Source organism: Calonectris borealis, chromosome 1, assembly GCF_964195595.1.
Source record: "Calonectris borealis chromosome 1, bCalBor7.hap1.2, whole genome shotgun sequence".
Lineage (NCBI taxonomy): Eukaryota > Metazoa > Chordata > Aves > Procellariiformes > Procellariidae > Calonectris > Calonectris borealis.
The window spans coordinates 187521149-187538097 of record NC_134312.1 but is presented as its reverse complement, the minus strand read 5'-3'; the positions used below and the strand labels follow the sequence as shown (position 1 = coordinate 187538097).

Genomic DNA, 16949 nt, shown 5'->3' with positions numbered 1-16949 from the left:
GTCATCCTGAAGATGATGAAACTAGCCATTAGCTTTGTCTGACTTTTTACCCTTTCTCCTATGAGAATATTTTAGCTCGAGCAGTCTGATTTCCCCATTTTGTGGTGCCTGCATTTTCTGACAGACTTTTATGTTAAATAGTAATATAAACTAATGAAGAGAAGTCAGCTGAGTTTTGCACTTCCTGATCCATGTATATGCAGTCAGTCTCTTCTTAAGAAACCATTCTTAAAGGAAATTATAAAAATATGATTGTACACTGGACAGGATTCTAAAACCCAAACCATGTTGCTCTGATGAAGACACATACTAGATAAGAAGAGTGTGCAAAGTTATCTTTAACTTTCCCAGTCCTGTGAAAAGCAAAAAATTGCTACTGATTTACAGCCTCTAAAATCTCAAGTAAATGCAGGGCTGCTCAGGAGATTTTTCTCAAAATATCTCACCATTGTGGCATAACATTTTTATCACAATGTCATTTACGCCAGCACCAGATAGGCTGAAGAAATGCTACAACATAAACATCACTATCAAGTCTACATCTGTGTTTCTGCCATTGCTAGCACGGAGTTACGTGAGCCGGGATGTTTCCGTGCTGGGGGAACTCGAGGATCAAAGTTGCAGGATAACTGAGGGAATTGAGGAAGATCTAAGCATCACATATAGCAACAAACATCCACAAGCCTAAAGAAGCCTCTCTGACGAGCTTCTTGCTCTGCTCATCTTTCATGTTCTGAAACCTTTTTATGGGGATGATATAAAGAAGAAAGCAGAGAGTCAGAATAAAATTGTCTGCTTAACCTTGTTTTATTTAATATTAATTTTATGAAGTACTTACTAAAAGCACCTATTAAAACGAACCAAAAGGGTTTGAGACACCTGTCACAACTTTGTTTTTACAACTGAGTTTTTTGTGATTCATTCTTGTGCAGGAAAATCAAGCTCACAGCTTTCAAACAAAGAAAACCGAAGCAGAACCAAAATGTTTTCCTTCAGCAGCAACGTATGCTTGAATATTCCTTTAGGATAGAGCTCAGTGCCTCAAAGAGAAATGCTAAGATATTTATTTCAGATAGGCAGGGCTTTCTATAGTTGTCATTGATAAAATCACTTTGAACTGAAACATCTGACCAGAACTATGAATCGCTGCCTAAAAGTATTGTATCACATGAGAAAAAGTGAAACTATACATCTTGAAATGCAAACATTGCTTTCAGCCTCCCTTATAAAATGCTTGTTCAGTTTTATGGTATGTACACCCCAAATTTTCATGTTGCAACCTATTTATTTCAGATGTTTAGGCCTTTGCTACATGTAGAAGAGGCAGCACCAGAAAAACAAATACAGTAGTTAGCAGTTGTGAATTACACTTGCACAAGAAGAGAGGAAACGAATCCTTAGATAAAATTAATTGTGAAAATGAACTCTCATAGTTTAGTCACATATTGATTTTTGTCTCAGATCTCTTTTCTGTTGCAGGAATCAAGCGGAAATCCATGCCGTGTCCTTGCTTCCATGACTGCCAGAATTCAGGTTACCCTGGAGACACGATGCCACATTTGCAGAAGGGGAAGAGAGAGACCTCAGCCCCACTGTCCTCCAGGGACCACACTCCCGAAATTCTTCTGTGGGCTTCCTTTGGCCCCCAAGAGCTTGCAGACAAAGAGAGCCAGCCAAGTATTTGTAATGTGAGATGCTACTGTAAACTAAACGCTTGCTAATGAAAGATCAGAGGGAATGCTTTAAAAAGCTAGCTTCCTATTTCTATGCATGCCTTTGGGAAATACATAATCGTGCTTTTTAGCAGCACAGCCACAGGCACTGTATATTTAAAGGAAGCAGAGCAGAAAAAAAATCTCTTAGTCTTATAGAAAGGTGTGACACTGGATAACAATTAGTAACATCCCGGATACAAGAATATACACGATTAGGACAGTTCCTAAATCCACGTACATTTCTATCTGAATCATTCATCTGGAAACACTGGATAGAATCTGCTGGAAATGGAAAGTAGAACAAGTCAGCCTTACAGGCAGAGCTTGCTGCCAGTCTTCGGAGGTATGTAAATCCCTCAGCAGGTCAATACATTATTTCCTCTGTCACATACAGGGTTTACTGCTCCCATCAGTGCACTGTCCTGTTATATTGTTGCACAAGAGGCTGGAGTTCAAGGAGGACTTTGGTACTCAGAGAACAAAAGCCTCGCACACATCACATCAAGGCGAGCACACACGCACACCCCCGCTGAGCCTCGGGAAAAATGAGTGCAGCTCATCTCTCTCTTTGCATCACCCAGCAGCAAACGGAGCATAGAGTGGAAATGAGGACAGCGATGGGGGAATCTAGGAATATTGACTTCTTTGCCATGTAGGCTGGAAATGGGAGCTTTTGTGGAAATCTGTAAAATCGGAATGGGTTGGAGGATACTAATAAAGATCCTGTGCTGGGGACAAAAAGTTTCATACTGCTGCTAAAAGAAAAAAAGGCACATGCACACAAAAGAAAATAACACTGGTGCTGCTCTGCGCAGAACGATATCTGTTTCCTCCAACACCCTGTGACTGGATTCACAAGCATTGTAGGGCGATTGTGAGTGGTGCTGGACAGAAAGACAGCAATGCACAAGAGATAAGCATGAGGAAGATAAGACTGGAGGCAAAGACGACCACTTTGCAAACTATGTTACTACTGGGGAGACACCTTCCTGTAATTGAATGCTTGTAATTTGGGAGGAATGATATACTTTCTGTGGGTCAAGATGTGCTCAAATGTTCTGCTGAAGGTCCAGGCCCATGGCTTCCGAGTTTGCTGCAGCTCACAAACACAGCCATCAAATGCAGAACTTGGCCCAAGAACTGTCTAGCCCCCATCCTGTCTCCTTGGGTTGTCAGTAGAAAGAGACTAGCAGTCACTGATGGACCTAACCTCTACAAATTTATTAAAAACATTTTTCATCTAACCTCCTCAATATTTTTCACCTTTGCCATACCTGTGGCAATAAATGCCACAGTTTGGATAAATATTTCACTAGTTACCTCAGGCTTTGATCTGTGCCTCTGAAGTTGCACACTGCTTCCCCAGGCACGGGAACCAGAAGTCTGTGCTGGAGTTGTCCTGTTTTACTGGAATAGTGAATAAAGCCTTTCTCAGACATGTTTTGGTACACTCCATTCAAATATATAAATGTAGATGAAGAGGCCCATATTCAGAATCTACAACAGCAACAAATGTTAATTGCACAGTAATAGCTATCAAAAACAATATTCAATGTGATCATGTCTTGTGCTCGCCTCAGGGCATACCACAATCATAATTAACAATGATATTTAATAAAAATAATAGGGCAAATGCAGCCTATAAATTCATGGGCAAGGTTAATAAATAGGATCTGATCATTAGGTAGCTACAGCTGAACAATTTGTGAAGCATTTTAAGAGCTTCCCTAGAGATGGTGAATCAGGGCTGATCTGCTTGGCTCCTTTAGTGAGCATTATGCGTGACGGAGCCCGGCTTTCCTGGAGATGAGATGGTTGAACACCTGCCTGCCGATGGGAAGCAGTGAATGAATTCCTTGCTTTACTTTGCTCGCACACGCAGCTTTTGCTTTACCTATTAAACTGTCTTTACCTCAGCCCACGAGTTTTCTCACTTTTACTCTTCCGATTCTCTCCCCCATCCCACTGCGTGGGAGCAAGCGAGCGGCTGGGTGGGGCTTAGTTGCTGGCTGGGGTTAAACCATAATGAAAGTAAATAAATACAGATGCGAAACAGCCTTGTCTCCTTTTTATCATGCCCTTCCTCTAAACTTTTTTTTTTTTTTAATACCAGAATTAAAATGCCTATGTAGCAAGGACTTTTGAAAGACACTCTGTATGATACAGAGCCTAACCGGTTTGGGGACTGAACATCTTTATTATTTTCTTATTGGTCGTGGAGTTCTCCACCTCACTAATCCATGTACAAAAGGCTGCTTCCTGTCTTGACAGGTTTACGGTCTAGGTAATTCAGTGTAAAAGAAATAATGAACAATGATTGTGGTAACCATTTGTCTTCTAAAAGGTAAAGCCTTTGGTGTTTCTGCTCATTCTGACATGCTCTCCAGCTTGCACAGTCCTACCGTGACCTATAAATGGTATTTTTCTAAACAGAAAGTCACTGCTGTCATTCTTGAGCAGGTATGAACAAGCCAGGGCTTACTATCAGTCTCATGTTACTGTGACTTAATATACTGTTAAGCATTTGAACTGCAGTAAGTAGCATGGCTGCAAGGTCTTTCTACTTACTGCTAAGTAAAAGGCATTGGTTTAAAACCATCTTTGAGGTGAGATAGGCTAACAGCAGGCACATGGGCACTTATGATGCTTCAGCTGTCAAGCAGTACCTTGCAAAACCAAGTAACTCAGCTGCTTTTGACGGCATGCTCTTAATCCACAAGGGAAAAGGGTTAAGCGAAGGGCACTGACAGAAAAGCTTTGGCTGAGCTTCAGGTGCAGGGACTGAAGACTACGTGGTGCTGCTGCCCCCACAGCAGAAACAGCAGAAGGAAAGACATCTTACTCACTTTACTGCGACGTCAATCAGTGCCCATAAAGTGGTTCACACTTACATGCTGGGGCAAAGGGAAAGAACTAAAAGGTGAAGGTAGGTTGTTGGGGTTTTTTACCTCATGCAGCAAGATAAGCCTGTCAGTGTCCATATAATTATATTATCCTATATTTGGAATAAGTCAATAATACACATAATACATATACATACCATACACACCATCAGCTGGTGTGCAGTAATGTGCTTGACAGCATTAAGTTGAGGAGTGTGAGTGTTGCCCCTGTTGAAACCTGAACCTCCAGTTTGAACCCAGCTGTGAACATCACCACAGTGAAGTTACAAAAGAAACCAAGAATGATGAAAGCAATGGTGAGGTTTTTAAAAGGTAACTGAAAAGGTAAGAATTTTTATTGTCAAGGACTGCAGTGCTACAGCAGAAGAGGAATAATATTTCTAAAGAAGAAGTAGGAGAGTTGAAGGGAGTATTTTTTTGGTAGATGGTTACAGTCAGAGGGTAACATACTCAGAACCAGCCTCTTCTCAGAGAAATACCATTCACAGTTAAAAGAAAGTTTTTTAAAAAGTCTGTTATCGCAGAGGACAAGGAAAGTTCTAATTTGGTCAGCTTGAATCACAGCCCAACAAAATGAAAAATAGATTACTCTTCAAGCACAGACACCAGAATAACTTGGCAGATGATTATATAGGCAAAAGTAGCAGCGTACGCCGTACACCGCGTTGCAAAATTCATGGTTCGAAAACCCGTATGTGCGGTGCAGCCAGGGATGGGAGTGCAGCGTGAGCGAGCACTGACCTCTAGTGGACATAGAAGTCTAGAATTGGTAAAGATCGTTGAATTCAAAACAGAAACTACGTCCTGTGGACAGTTGTCCCAAAGCTTGTGCTTGGCAACCCTGCAAGCTACAGTCAGCATAGTTTTAGACTTGACTGTTGGATGGAACTATTAGGAAGCTCTCACAGTCTATGTGTCAGGTACTATCATGTCTATTGCAACGTCTAGAAACAAATTTTATACGGCCAAAACAAAACAGTGCACACTTAAAATTTGCTTAACAAGACAGGTAAGTGAACTATTGGTCAGTAAAATTAACTGATGCTAAATTAACCGAGGTTAAATTCACTCTCCTTTTTAGATTTTTATTAAATAACTGGGCACTGTTGAGACTGTCTTAATGGACATTAGCAGAGCACCAATAGTTTAAAGAAAAAAATCCTGAGGAAATATTAACATACATGTCATATCATATTAAGAGTTTTAGTCCTACTTTTTTTACAATCAAAAAATACAGAATGGTTAGAGTTGATATATTTTCAATGTCTGCCCCAAAGGAGCTTGCTTGTTTCTCCTCTGGAAAATAACTTGAAAGTGAAATGTCCTGTAAGTGTTTTGGAGCTCTTCTTTAAAGTAATCTAAAGAAGAAAAACAATCCTAGGCACACAATTCCATAAGGCTAACCATTCAGCTGAAACTACCAAAGTTGGGTGTTCTTAAACAGTTAATGTGCGATATAGGCTTCCCTTCCTATATCAGTAATGTCACACTTCATTCAGAAGTCTCATCCAGAAGCTAATGAACACTTCGGGGTTTTGTGCTTTCACCACGTTAAGACAGTGAGATTTCTGGGATATATTTGGTCAAGAAGGCAAGACAATGGGAGCTTGCATCTGGTCTCGCACAAGGGCTTTGTCACTGGTGTGGGTTGTCCTTATTTCCTTTATACCCTGTCTCACACCAGAATTATTGGCCCTACACACTACACATTTCTTCTTGCCTCAGAATGGCAGGGAAGGGAAGAAGCAAGAGAATCTCAAGACCCATGAATTCCCTATTCCAAGTCTGTGAAAGGGAGAAGGAAAAATGTCTATGAGGAGAGCGGGATGCCAGGCAATGCACCAGATTTATTGTCTAAATACTACTTGAGAGTAAGAGACTATCTCAGTCTTTGATTGATATGAAGCCAATCTGTGTCCCGAAGTTAGTGCCATCACGAAAGTGAGAGTAAAATTTATCAGGGTGGCACGCAGTACAGAAAGTGATATTTTGGTTCTGGTCTGTGACAGAATCATCTTGGATGTTCTCAGGAAGAATCCCACCGCTCTCCAGAAGAATCCTTAAAGAAAGAAAGAGAAACAGAAAACAACAGTTTTTGTACATCCACATATTCCTTAAGACACTATCATTCAGGCAGCACCTCAAGTACCAACTGAATAAACTGTGCCAATATTGTGGTTGGGACTTTTATTTGCTTTTCTTTTGTTTCTTTTTTCCAGTATTATACTAAAATAATTGCTTTTCTGCAACCAATAAAACCACATTTAATTTGAACATTTGTCTATAATCCATAAACTAAAAATATAACAGTAAAATAATAATTGAAACCCAGCCAGGGTGAGCAGATATCATTCATTCAGAGGTATCATTTGTTGATCTGCAAAGTACTATAGAGTATTTTAAGATGGTGAGAACCCCCACCATAATAATGCTGGATAATAAAATATCAATATAATAATTGATAACCAATGTGGAATTAGCCTTTTGTTCTTTTGCGCTGAGTCTACTCAGCACAAAAAAAACCCTGTATGTCATGGAAATGCACTCAGTAGGCTTACCGTGTTGCTCTTCTAATATCAATATAAGGATTTGCAGAGTCAAATAGTCTCACACACTTTGGATCAATTCTGTGAAATTCTTTCGCTGATTCGTGAGGAAGTTTGTAGCAGCAAGGTCCTACAGATGGGCCTAGCACCACAAGGATATCTTTCACATTACAGCCGTATTCAGATACCATAGCATTTACTGTGGCCATAGAAACTCCTAACAACGTGCCTTTCCATCCTATAAGAAATGAGAGGTTGGAAAAAAAATTGTATAAATTGTCTCTTTAATTTTATAGTAGCTAAAATATATGCTATTATTAAAGGTACAAATTAATAGATATATTTATACCTAAAAATAAATCATTATATCTAATAATAAATAATTGTTTTTTAAAAAAAAACAACCCAACACATTAACAACTATCAGTTTGCTGGTATCACCATTTTGTGGCGACGGAAACTAGAGAGAAGAATTAGATTAGGATTCCAGAATTCCTTTTTCCCAGTGTCCTGGTTTGGGCAACTAGAGCGTACCTTACAGCTCCTCTGTGCTTGAAACATTTACATGGGAATATGACAACAGAAATATGTTACAGTCAGAAGTGTATTTTTATAATATGCTGAAAATCATTTTAGTGTTATTTTAGGAAAAAAAGAGGATCAAGCTAGAGGCATTTTTGGAATAGATAGAAGAAATCTCAGCTTTGAGTTCTCATATCTCAGTTTGAGTCCCAGGAAGACTTTGCATTGCACAGGGAGTGCGTCATACCAAAGGATAGAATATGCTAATAACTTTTTCTCTGCTTTTCTACATCCAAAGACTGAGATGACCTTATATGTAATTGTCTTTATTTGTATACATAGCATCATGTGTTCAAGTCAAACTGAACTGAGGTGGGGTTGGACAGGAAGGAAAGGATTTAGGAAAAGGTAATTGGAAGGCTGGCAAGGACTGTGATGTGGGAATGAAGGCCAAAACTTGGGAGATGGAAGGTAGGAGTTCAGGCTAGAGCTGGGAAGTATGCTTGGAGAAGGCTGCGGTGTGGGTTAGGGGAACAGTATGATGTGTTAGGGACTAGATAAATGAAGAGGCAGCAGAGAAAGGAGCAACTACAGATTTAAATATTTTACAATAATTAGGTTTAAACACTTACAATATAAAACTCTTAAAACTTTCAAGAGTGGATAAAACTCTCTCCATCCCTTCTCTCCATTAGAAACCACAACCCTCTCCTCCCAGACAGACATGCCACAATTATCATTCCTCTCACTTTCTCTAACCTAAGCTTGCTAGGCACGTGGCGGGGTGGGGGGGCACAACTTTATTGAAGGAAAGTCAAAGTTTTGATCATCTTATGATGACTCACAAATTTGAATTTATTTTGGCTTATTTATTGAATGCATGAAGAATTGTATGAATTAGGTGGTGTTCACAACTTCTAGGCAGAGGTGAAGCTTCCTACCATATCAAGGGGTGTACTAGCATCCAAGCTGAGGAGAAACTCTCAGCTGTGCATTCTCCTTGACCTCATAAATGCAGACTTTTTTATAAAATGAAACAGCCCCAGTAGGAAAATGTCACCACAGGTTATGTATTCTAGCCTAACAGTCGGGACATCTTCTGAAGTCAGACATAACCCCAGCTTGTGCTAACCATCCCTGCTTCAGTGTTATTCTCATTTGGTTTGAGTCAGACAAATATTTCTTCTGATCCAAAATTATTATTGGGGGCATTGGCTTTATAGCCGTTTTTTACATATGAAGTTAGACAGAGCACAAAAAAAATTTATTTGTTTTTGGCTGCCAGATCAGAAAAATAAATATATAAATACATAAATAATAATTCTTACTGTTATAAAATTTAAAAAATATACACAGCTTCGGAAACAAACTATTCTCAAGACTAATCTTGTTTTGGCAGGATACAAACTTAACAGGTCAGGGTCTATATTGTTATGTGATCTTGCATTTATTCATTCCCACTCAGTGCTCCTTTGGTTGCTAATTTGTAATCCTTAGTCCAAAACTCCCTTTCCAGTGGTATCCTAGTTATTTTGATCACCATGATTTAAAATTCCTACCAGAATGAGCAGCACCGCAGGCTTTTCTGACAGGATCAGCAAACAGTACAGGTATGCAATCAGCCCCTGGAGCTGCTATCGTAACACCTTTCTGATTTGTAACTATTCCATCATAGCTGTCAGGCTCTGTCTTTCCCATAATACACACAGCATTAGCGTGATCAATCTGTCAAGACAAAATCAGAACATGGACAGTGATATGGCAGCAAAAAAACCCAGCTGTAACTAATGCAAGGATTTTTCTTTGGCATGAAACACTCTTCTGCACCAACTGCTTATGCATGGAAATCAGGCACTCCGTGTTCAAATGCCATGCAGATGTATCAGTAGAAAGCCACCATCGAAGTGGTGGTGTATTTTTCTTTTAAAAGAAACTGCTCTGATCATTTATCTGATTATTCTACTCTGTGGTAAGTTAAATGTTAGAATATACTTGGAAGAAACAGTGCTGCTTCTCCATATAGTGCCAAATGGCTGATAGTTTGGATGGCGATTCCCACAGATAAATTGCCAGCATAAATGTTTTAATTGTTCTGCTTCTCACAAGTCTTTGCTGAGAAAGATAAGAATAATGGCTACAGTTTTAGCCAGTGATACATGAAGGAAGATCTGATCCATTTACATAACTCCATTGTTTGATAAGATACCTTGACTCTGTGAAAGGTTTCTGGGTTAAATCCTGCAGCATTAGCTAGCCTGCGGAGATTTTCTTTAACAACAACTTGTGGGTCCCTCCGCTTGGAACTGCTGAAGAGATTGCAGGAGCTTAGAGTTGGTATGTAGGAGATGCCACCTGTCCTTGTGGTGAAGCCATGTAGGAAGATATCATCTGGCAAAAAAGGCAAAAAGGCAAAAAAGACAACAAACAATTGCTTTCAACGCAAGACCAGTCCAGACATAACATGGTTTTATGCTGAAGAGACCTGGAATCAGCCAATCAAGTGGAGTATTGCTTTACCTTGTATTTAGCTGTGGCATTTAAATTTAAGGATTCTAAGTTTTCTTCTTGCTCATAATCATAATCCTCTGAGGCCAAGTTAGAAGGGTTTGAGCAAGAAGGAGTCCTGGCAGATTTAGCCTGACTTTTTGCAGAGTTGTAGCGCAAACCGTAGAGAAGAGGTAACTCACCGAGGAAAATGAGAGTAGATTTCTAAACAAATGTTCTAGATAATCCCACAACTGGTATTTTTGCTATCTTAATAGCTGACAAGCTTAGTAACATAATCAGATGGTTATAAGATGATTCAAAATCTCTTTTATGTAATGTGGTCCTTTCAAAGTCACAGTCAAAAACTTGAAGCAGAACGAAGGCAAAGATGGCTTTACGTAACTCATGTTCCTCTCAGGCTCTTGATCATTTCAGCCATATTTTTAGGGAAAGACAGTTCCAAATTTTTGCAGTAGCAAACCTTGCACCTTTCCCCTGAATCCGCTGAATCATGAGACCCCATAATCACATCGCTTGAGAGACATGCTACAGTAAACTGGGTCATGCCATGGCAGGGACCCTGAGACATCAGCCTGATTAACCAGGCACACGTGAGGCTGCAGACAAGGAGAAACTCCCGTCCTGCCTTTCCAGAAGATGATGGTAACTCTCAAAGTGTGTAATTCCCACACAGAGGGGAAGAGATTTCACTGTCTGCAGTAATGCTCTCACTAAACTTGGGCCTCTCTTTCCTCTATCATGCCCCAGATCTGGAACAGACTTGCCAGTCTTTCGCTGTATCTCTATAGACACTTCCCCCTCTTATAGACATGATACACTATTGCAACATCATATAGAGTTATTTGCTGCCTGAAGATATTTCCAAATCTTACCCATTTTGAAATTCCCTTGAAGAAGTATGCTTGGGAATGGTTTCCGTAAAATCTATTAGTTGGGATTCTCTTTACCTGGGATCAGGAAAGATCTGAGGATGGTGAGCTCCCCTTTCAGGCTCGGCAGGCTTTCCAAGTACGTCTGAATCTCACTTCGGACGAGCGCCACGTCCTGCGTAGGAAGTGTTTGCTCTTCACTCCGAGGTTCAGCTATCTGTAGGTTCTCACAATCAGATGCCACCTGTAGATCCTCAAATTCAAACTGGTAGACTGCTGTAAAGAGATGGTCTATATATACTTTCATTAAGTCTTTTCTTATGGTAGGGAGAATAACTTTAATGATGCTTAAGTCTTTTTCATCCAGTCTTTGTTTGATGGTGTACAAAGCAGCAGCTATAGTCAGAGCATGTACCACCTCCAGTCTTTTCTTCAGACTCTGAAAATCTCTCAGAGCTGGAAGCGAGGACTCTTGTTCACTGTTCCTTTCACTCCCCTGCCTCTGGCAACACATGACATAAACAAATGGAGCAGGGATGGAAGAGCATTTCTCAATAGTTTCCAGTGTGTTACATAGTAATCCTTGGATGTTGTTCTGCAAGTTGGCTGGTAGGCTGAACAGATCTATCAGTACTGCTTCCACCATATTCCAGGATATTTAAAGATTCCTACAACTGCCAAGTAGTGAGTAACAAAACATGAAAAACAAACAAAAAGGCAAGACAGCATCATTAGTCCAAACACAGAATTAATTTATTAAAGCAATGCATGCAGTGATACTTTGTAGAGAAGATGGCATAGCAGTAATTACCGTTTTAGGATTTCCTCACTGCATCAAAAGGAATTGCAGCAAAAGAAAAGTAGCGGAAATGGGATTTATTATGTATTTATTTAGGTATTTAGGTATTTCCCTACCACCCCGCCTACCTCAGTTTTTTTCCCAGGTCAGGGATGATAAAAGGTTAGTAGGTAACATTAGATTTATTGAAACAATTAACCCAGATTAGCCTAATGGATCTTCTTGACCTCTGACTGTTGGGCCCTCCTCCAGCTCCCATGAGAGGAACCAAATACAGAGGTCTCCCAGCTTGCTGGGACTGGAGGATTTTTCTGTAACAATTTTTTGGAGGCATTTTACACACTTATCATTGAGGTGGAGCTCATGTCTGCTACCCCTCCTGGCAGCAGGGGTGCTGGGCTGTGAGCACAATGATATCTTTCCCACTGGCCTTCACAAGACTTTTTGCACTTCTCCCTTTTGCGTGACCAAAAGTATTGACTTGCTAATTTCTGACTTCTGTGTGGAGGGGCACATGATTGGTACAGTTCTTCTTTTCAGGAGGAACTCAGGAACTCAGGATCTCAGCACAGGTTACTGAAAGTTCACCTAGTAACGCAAAAAGTACACAGAACTAAATGAAAATGGTATAATACTGTGCAGAACTTCCTGCTTCAGATTTTTCACTATGGTAGCTGCACTCTTTGCTCTGAAATCAAGAACGTTAAGCTTATCTAAAATCATCCTGTAGTTCACAGCTTGTCTTATGGCCCGTGGTGTAATTCCAGTTTTGGTGGTTTTTTTTTCCTTTTCTGGACTTTGTTGGTCCAAGCCCAGCTAGGCTGCCTACCTGTGGAAACGTCCTCCCTCTGTTGCTATAAGAACCTATTTTACATATCCTCTAGGAAGTGTCTTACTTTCTTTTCTCTGTCTCTGATAATTTTTCAGTTTCCAGTGCAAGCCTCCAGTGGTCTGAACAAAAGACTAGATCCCTTTGCTTTGGGAACCTTGAACAGACAGCTATTCAGATTTCATGACTAAGCATTGTGCTTGATCTAGGAGGAATGCATGCAGCTTTATCACCAGTTGTAAGACCCCATAATCATTTAGAGTATTCCTTAACACCACCATTTTTTGTACAGTAACAAATCATGCATGAATATTAATTCCTTTGCAGGAAAATTAATATCTTTGCAGGAACAAAGGACTTGAGAGTCTTTTAAGTCTTTGAAACCAATGCTCTGCTACCAGAACTAACCGTATCAGATAATGCCTGACACTATTTTCCTGCCCCAAGTCCTCATTCTCCTGTAACTACATGCATGCTCTGGCTTCACAGCACTTCATTATCCTGCAAAAATACTGCTTCTCTGTGTACTTGAGGCCTGCCACTATGGTGAACTTGGTGTCCTCCTTGGCATTTTATGATTGACAATGGATTCCCAGAGTTTCTACACTCAAATGAGAGGTCAAAGACCTTTCTGGTTTTAATGGATCGTTTATTCAGAGTAGGTTTTACAGAAAACATTCTGTATTTTCTTCATTGTTCTTTCCCCCAGACTGGAAGAAAAATAATCCTGACTGAAAATGTTTTCCTTTCTGCAAGTTGAACACTTACAAAGATTAATTAGTGACTATCAAAACAGGTGAACTAAAAGTATCAAAATGTGACAGCAGATAAAAGCATCTGCCAGGGAATTTATGACCCTTGATTTTGCTCAAAGTATTATTTGCACACAGCTGATAATAGATTTTAGAGAAAACAGCTTGCTAAGAAAACAGTGTTGAAACAAACTCATGCCAAAGACCATGACTTGGGAAATCAGGATATTTCCTTCCCTACCCTGACACTCTCTGTGGGAGGCTTGTAAGAATATGACATGATCCCAGTCTAGGTATAGCAAATAGCCCCAGCAAAGACAGTACAATAGAGGGCTTGTCCTTTTGGCTGGGATAGAGTTAATTTTCTTCCTAGTAGCTGGTATAGTGCTGTGTTTTGGATTTAGTATGAGAATAATGTTGATAACACACTTAAGTTTTAGTTGTTGCTAAGTAGTGCTTACTTAGCACTACCTAACTTAGCAAAGTCAAGGACTTTTCAGCTTCTCATACCCTGCCAGCGAGAAGTTGGGGGGGGGGCACAGCCGGGGCAGCTGACCCGAACTGGCCAAAGGGATATTCCATACCATATGACGTCATGCTCAGTATATAAACTAGAAGGAGGCAGACTGCTGCTTGGGAACTGGCTGGGCATTGGTTGGCAGGTGGTGAGCAATTGCACTGTGCATCGCTTATTTTTTATATTCTTTTATCATTATTATTATTTTCCCTTCCTTTTCTGTCCTATTAAACTGTCTTTATCCCAACCCACAAATCCTCTCCCCATCCCACTGGTGGGGGGGAGCGAATGAGCAGCTGTGTGGTGTTTAGCTGCCTGCCGGGTTAAACCACAACAGTCCTTTTGGTGTCCAACATGGGACATGAAGGGTTGAGATAATGACAGATCTGAGCAGAGCGTATTAAGGCAAATTTGTTATAAGCATTCATTGTATTGGTTTAATAGTTGCTGGTCACAATGTTGATTTATTTGCTCTCAAAGTTGTCGTACTGGCTCTCCGAGTTGTGTTATTTAATACTTTACTTGCAGCATATGTTGCCTGTTGTGCTGTTTATACCCGCTGGGAACTGGGTCAAGGTTATCATTTTGCTGCACTGTGTAACGCTGGTTTATGAGATGATATAATAAAATTATTGGTTGTGAGACTAATCTGGTATTCGTACTCACCATTGCCATCATCTCTGTAACTCGGGATTCATCTCTCGGAAACTATTAATAATTACACTCTATCTTTTGTTGTGGTTTAACCCAGCAGGCAGCCAAACACCACACAGCTGCTCACTCACTCCCCCCCTCCCCCCCCCAGTGGGATGGGGGAGAGATCAGAAAAAGAAAAGTAAAATTTGTGGATTGAGATAAAGACAGTTTTTAATAGAACAGAAAAGGAAGGGGGAAAAAAAAAAAAAAAGATAGAATATACAAAATGAGTGATGCACAATGCAATTGCTCACCACCCAACGACTGATACCGAAAAAACGATCGCTACTTCCTCAATCACGCCCCTATTTACATACTGAGCATGACGTCATACGGTATGGAATACCCCGTTGGCCAGTTGGGTCAGCTGTCCTGGCTATGCTTCCTCCCAGCTTCTTGTGCACCTGCCAGAGCATGGGAAGCTGAAAAGTCCTTGACTAGCAGGGTACTTAGCAACAACTAAAAACACCAGTGTGTTATCAACATTCTTCTCATACTAAATCCAAAACACAGCACTAGGAAGAAATTTAACTGTATCCCAGCCGAAACCAGGACACCTTTTCTCCTTGGAGAACCAATTTATGGGGCAGACTGGGGGGGCACTTCCCCCGCTCCTTCACCTTCCCTTTCTCCTTCAGGCTATTTACAATAGTTCTTGAGAATTTTGAATATCCTTGGGATGTTCAAACCAGCATGTTCCTATTGCTATGTCTCCTGAATGTGGTTCAGGTCTTGTTTAGGGTTAAACAACTATTTAAGAATACCATCCAGAGACCTACCCCCCCCCACAACAGGCACTGCGGCTACTCATACCCTGGCGACAGGCACTGCGGCTACTCCAACCCAGGTGTTTCTGCCTGGTTACGTGGAAAAACAGATTATTGCTCCACTTCACATATGTCAGTAGTGGAAGGTAAGTAGAGTTCATTGCTGTCCTCATACTTCCCCAGAAAAACACCACCAAAGAAAGGGTAGAAGGAAAGTGTTCCTGGAGGGAGAGGTAGTTGCCTACATTGTTACTAAGTTGTGTGTGTATTGCAAAAAGTCCACAGGGGCAATTATTGGGATGTACACAGAGAAACAATAGGGCTGATTCACCCTCGTATCCCTCCAGTTTTGCATCACAGAGTCCTACTGAGGTCAGTGGTGTCAGAAGTAAATTTGCTCACAGTCATAATAAAATTTTTTGACTGCTTTCTAAGTCCCCCAAACAAAACCCTTCTCAAAATACAGGCTTGCCAAGCACAGCAATGTTTTAGCTTATAAGAAATGCATTCATGGTTACTCAGATTTTAAGTAACATGCTCTACAGTCCCAGTGTTCCATAGAAAGTCTCACTGCACGTAACTGCATCAGGAAAGATTAAGTGCATTTATTAGGGAGTTGCTCATTTCAGTACACAATGCAAGGCAAATACTTGCACAAACTTGAAGCCAAGGCCACCCACTAGCTGTTTCGCTCACTCTCTGAAACTCTGTCAGTACAAAGATTTGGAGGGTAAAAAGATTCTCTTGCACAGACATCAAGAAAAAGAAAATCAAAGAAAATGACAGATAACGAGAGGAGAGGTGAGGAGGTTTACAAGAGTGAAAAGGAGAAAGGCAAAGTGAATACAGAAAAGAAACAGTGAAGGAAATAAAACCAGGCTGCAGAGAGGAGACAGCTCAGGGTAGAAAAAAGATCCGAAAAGCAACTTTCAAAAACCCCAGAAATCTAATTCTAAAAGCTCACTGTTGGTCAAGACAAGATTGCTGGCAATTTCCTGCATCTTTGAATCCTACTGGTCGCCTTATCTTCTTACAGAAACTCAGAGAACTGACATTGTTTTGAGAAAATTAAAAAGGCAAGAAATAAAATTTAACATCTGCCAGAGAGAGATGCCCAGAGAAAGAAAACAGGTCATTAAAGCAGCTCAAATGAACAGGGATAAAAGCATATCTGTAATAAAATGTCAACAACACCAAAGACAAAAAAAAAGTGAAAAAAAAGAAATACATAAAAACCTCTTAAACTGGATTAAAATAAAACATTCTGCCTCTCTTAACTTAGGGGTATTTAGGCAAGGTTGAAGAAACCGAAATCAGCACTTACAATGAAAATATTGAAGTATATGCAGTTTTCATAAACAAACTCAAAGTTTAAAACCCGGGAAATTACTTACACAGGTAGACAATCCTTTTAAACTCTTGAAAGAGATCATCTGATATAAACACACATTACCAGCTTTATATATCTCACTTCTCACTGTCAATCTTGCTGACAGCTGATTTGTACAAGATGGAAACTCCTATTC

The 16949-nt window shown here is 40.3% G+C and overlaps 1 protein-coding gene across 1 annotated transcript; it reads right to left on the bottom strand.

The window, feature by feature from the left end:
- Positions 1-4916: 4916 nt before the first annotated feature.
- On the bottom strand, positions 4917-11960 carry LACC1 (laccase domain containing 1). Its single transcript, XM_075139399.1, has 5 exons — positions 11142-11960; positions 9893-10074; positions 9246-9411; positions 7177-7402; positions 4917-6677 (listed from the first exon to the last, which is right to left on the bottom strand). The coding sequence occupies exons 1-5, from the start codon at positions 11707-11709 to the stop codon at positions 6503-6505; spliced, it is 1317 nt and encodes a 438-aa protein (XP_074995500.1). The 5' UTR covers positions 11710-11960; the 3' UTR covers positions 4917-6502.
- Between the last annotated feature and the right edge of the window lie 4989 nt (positions 11961-16949).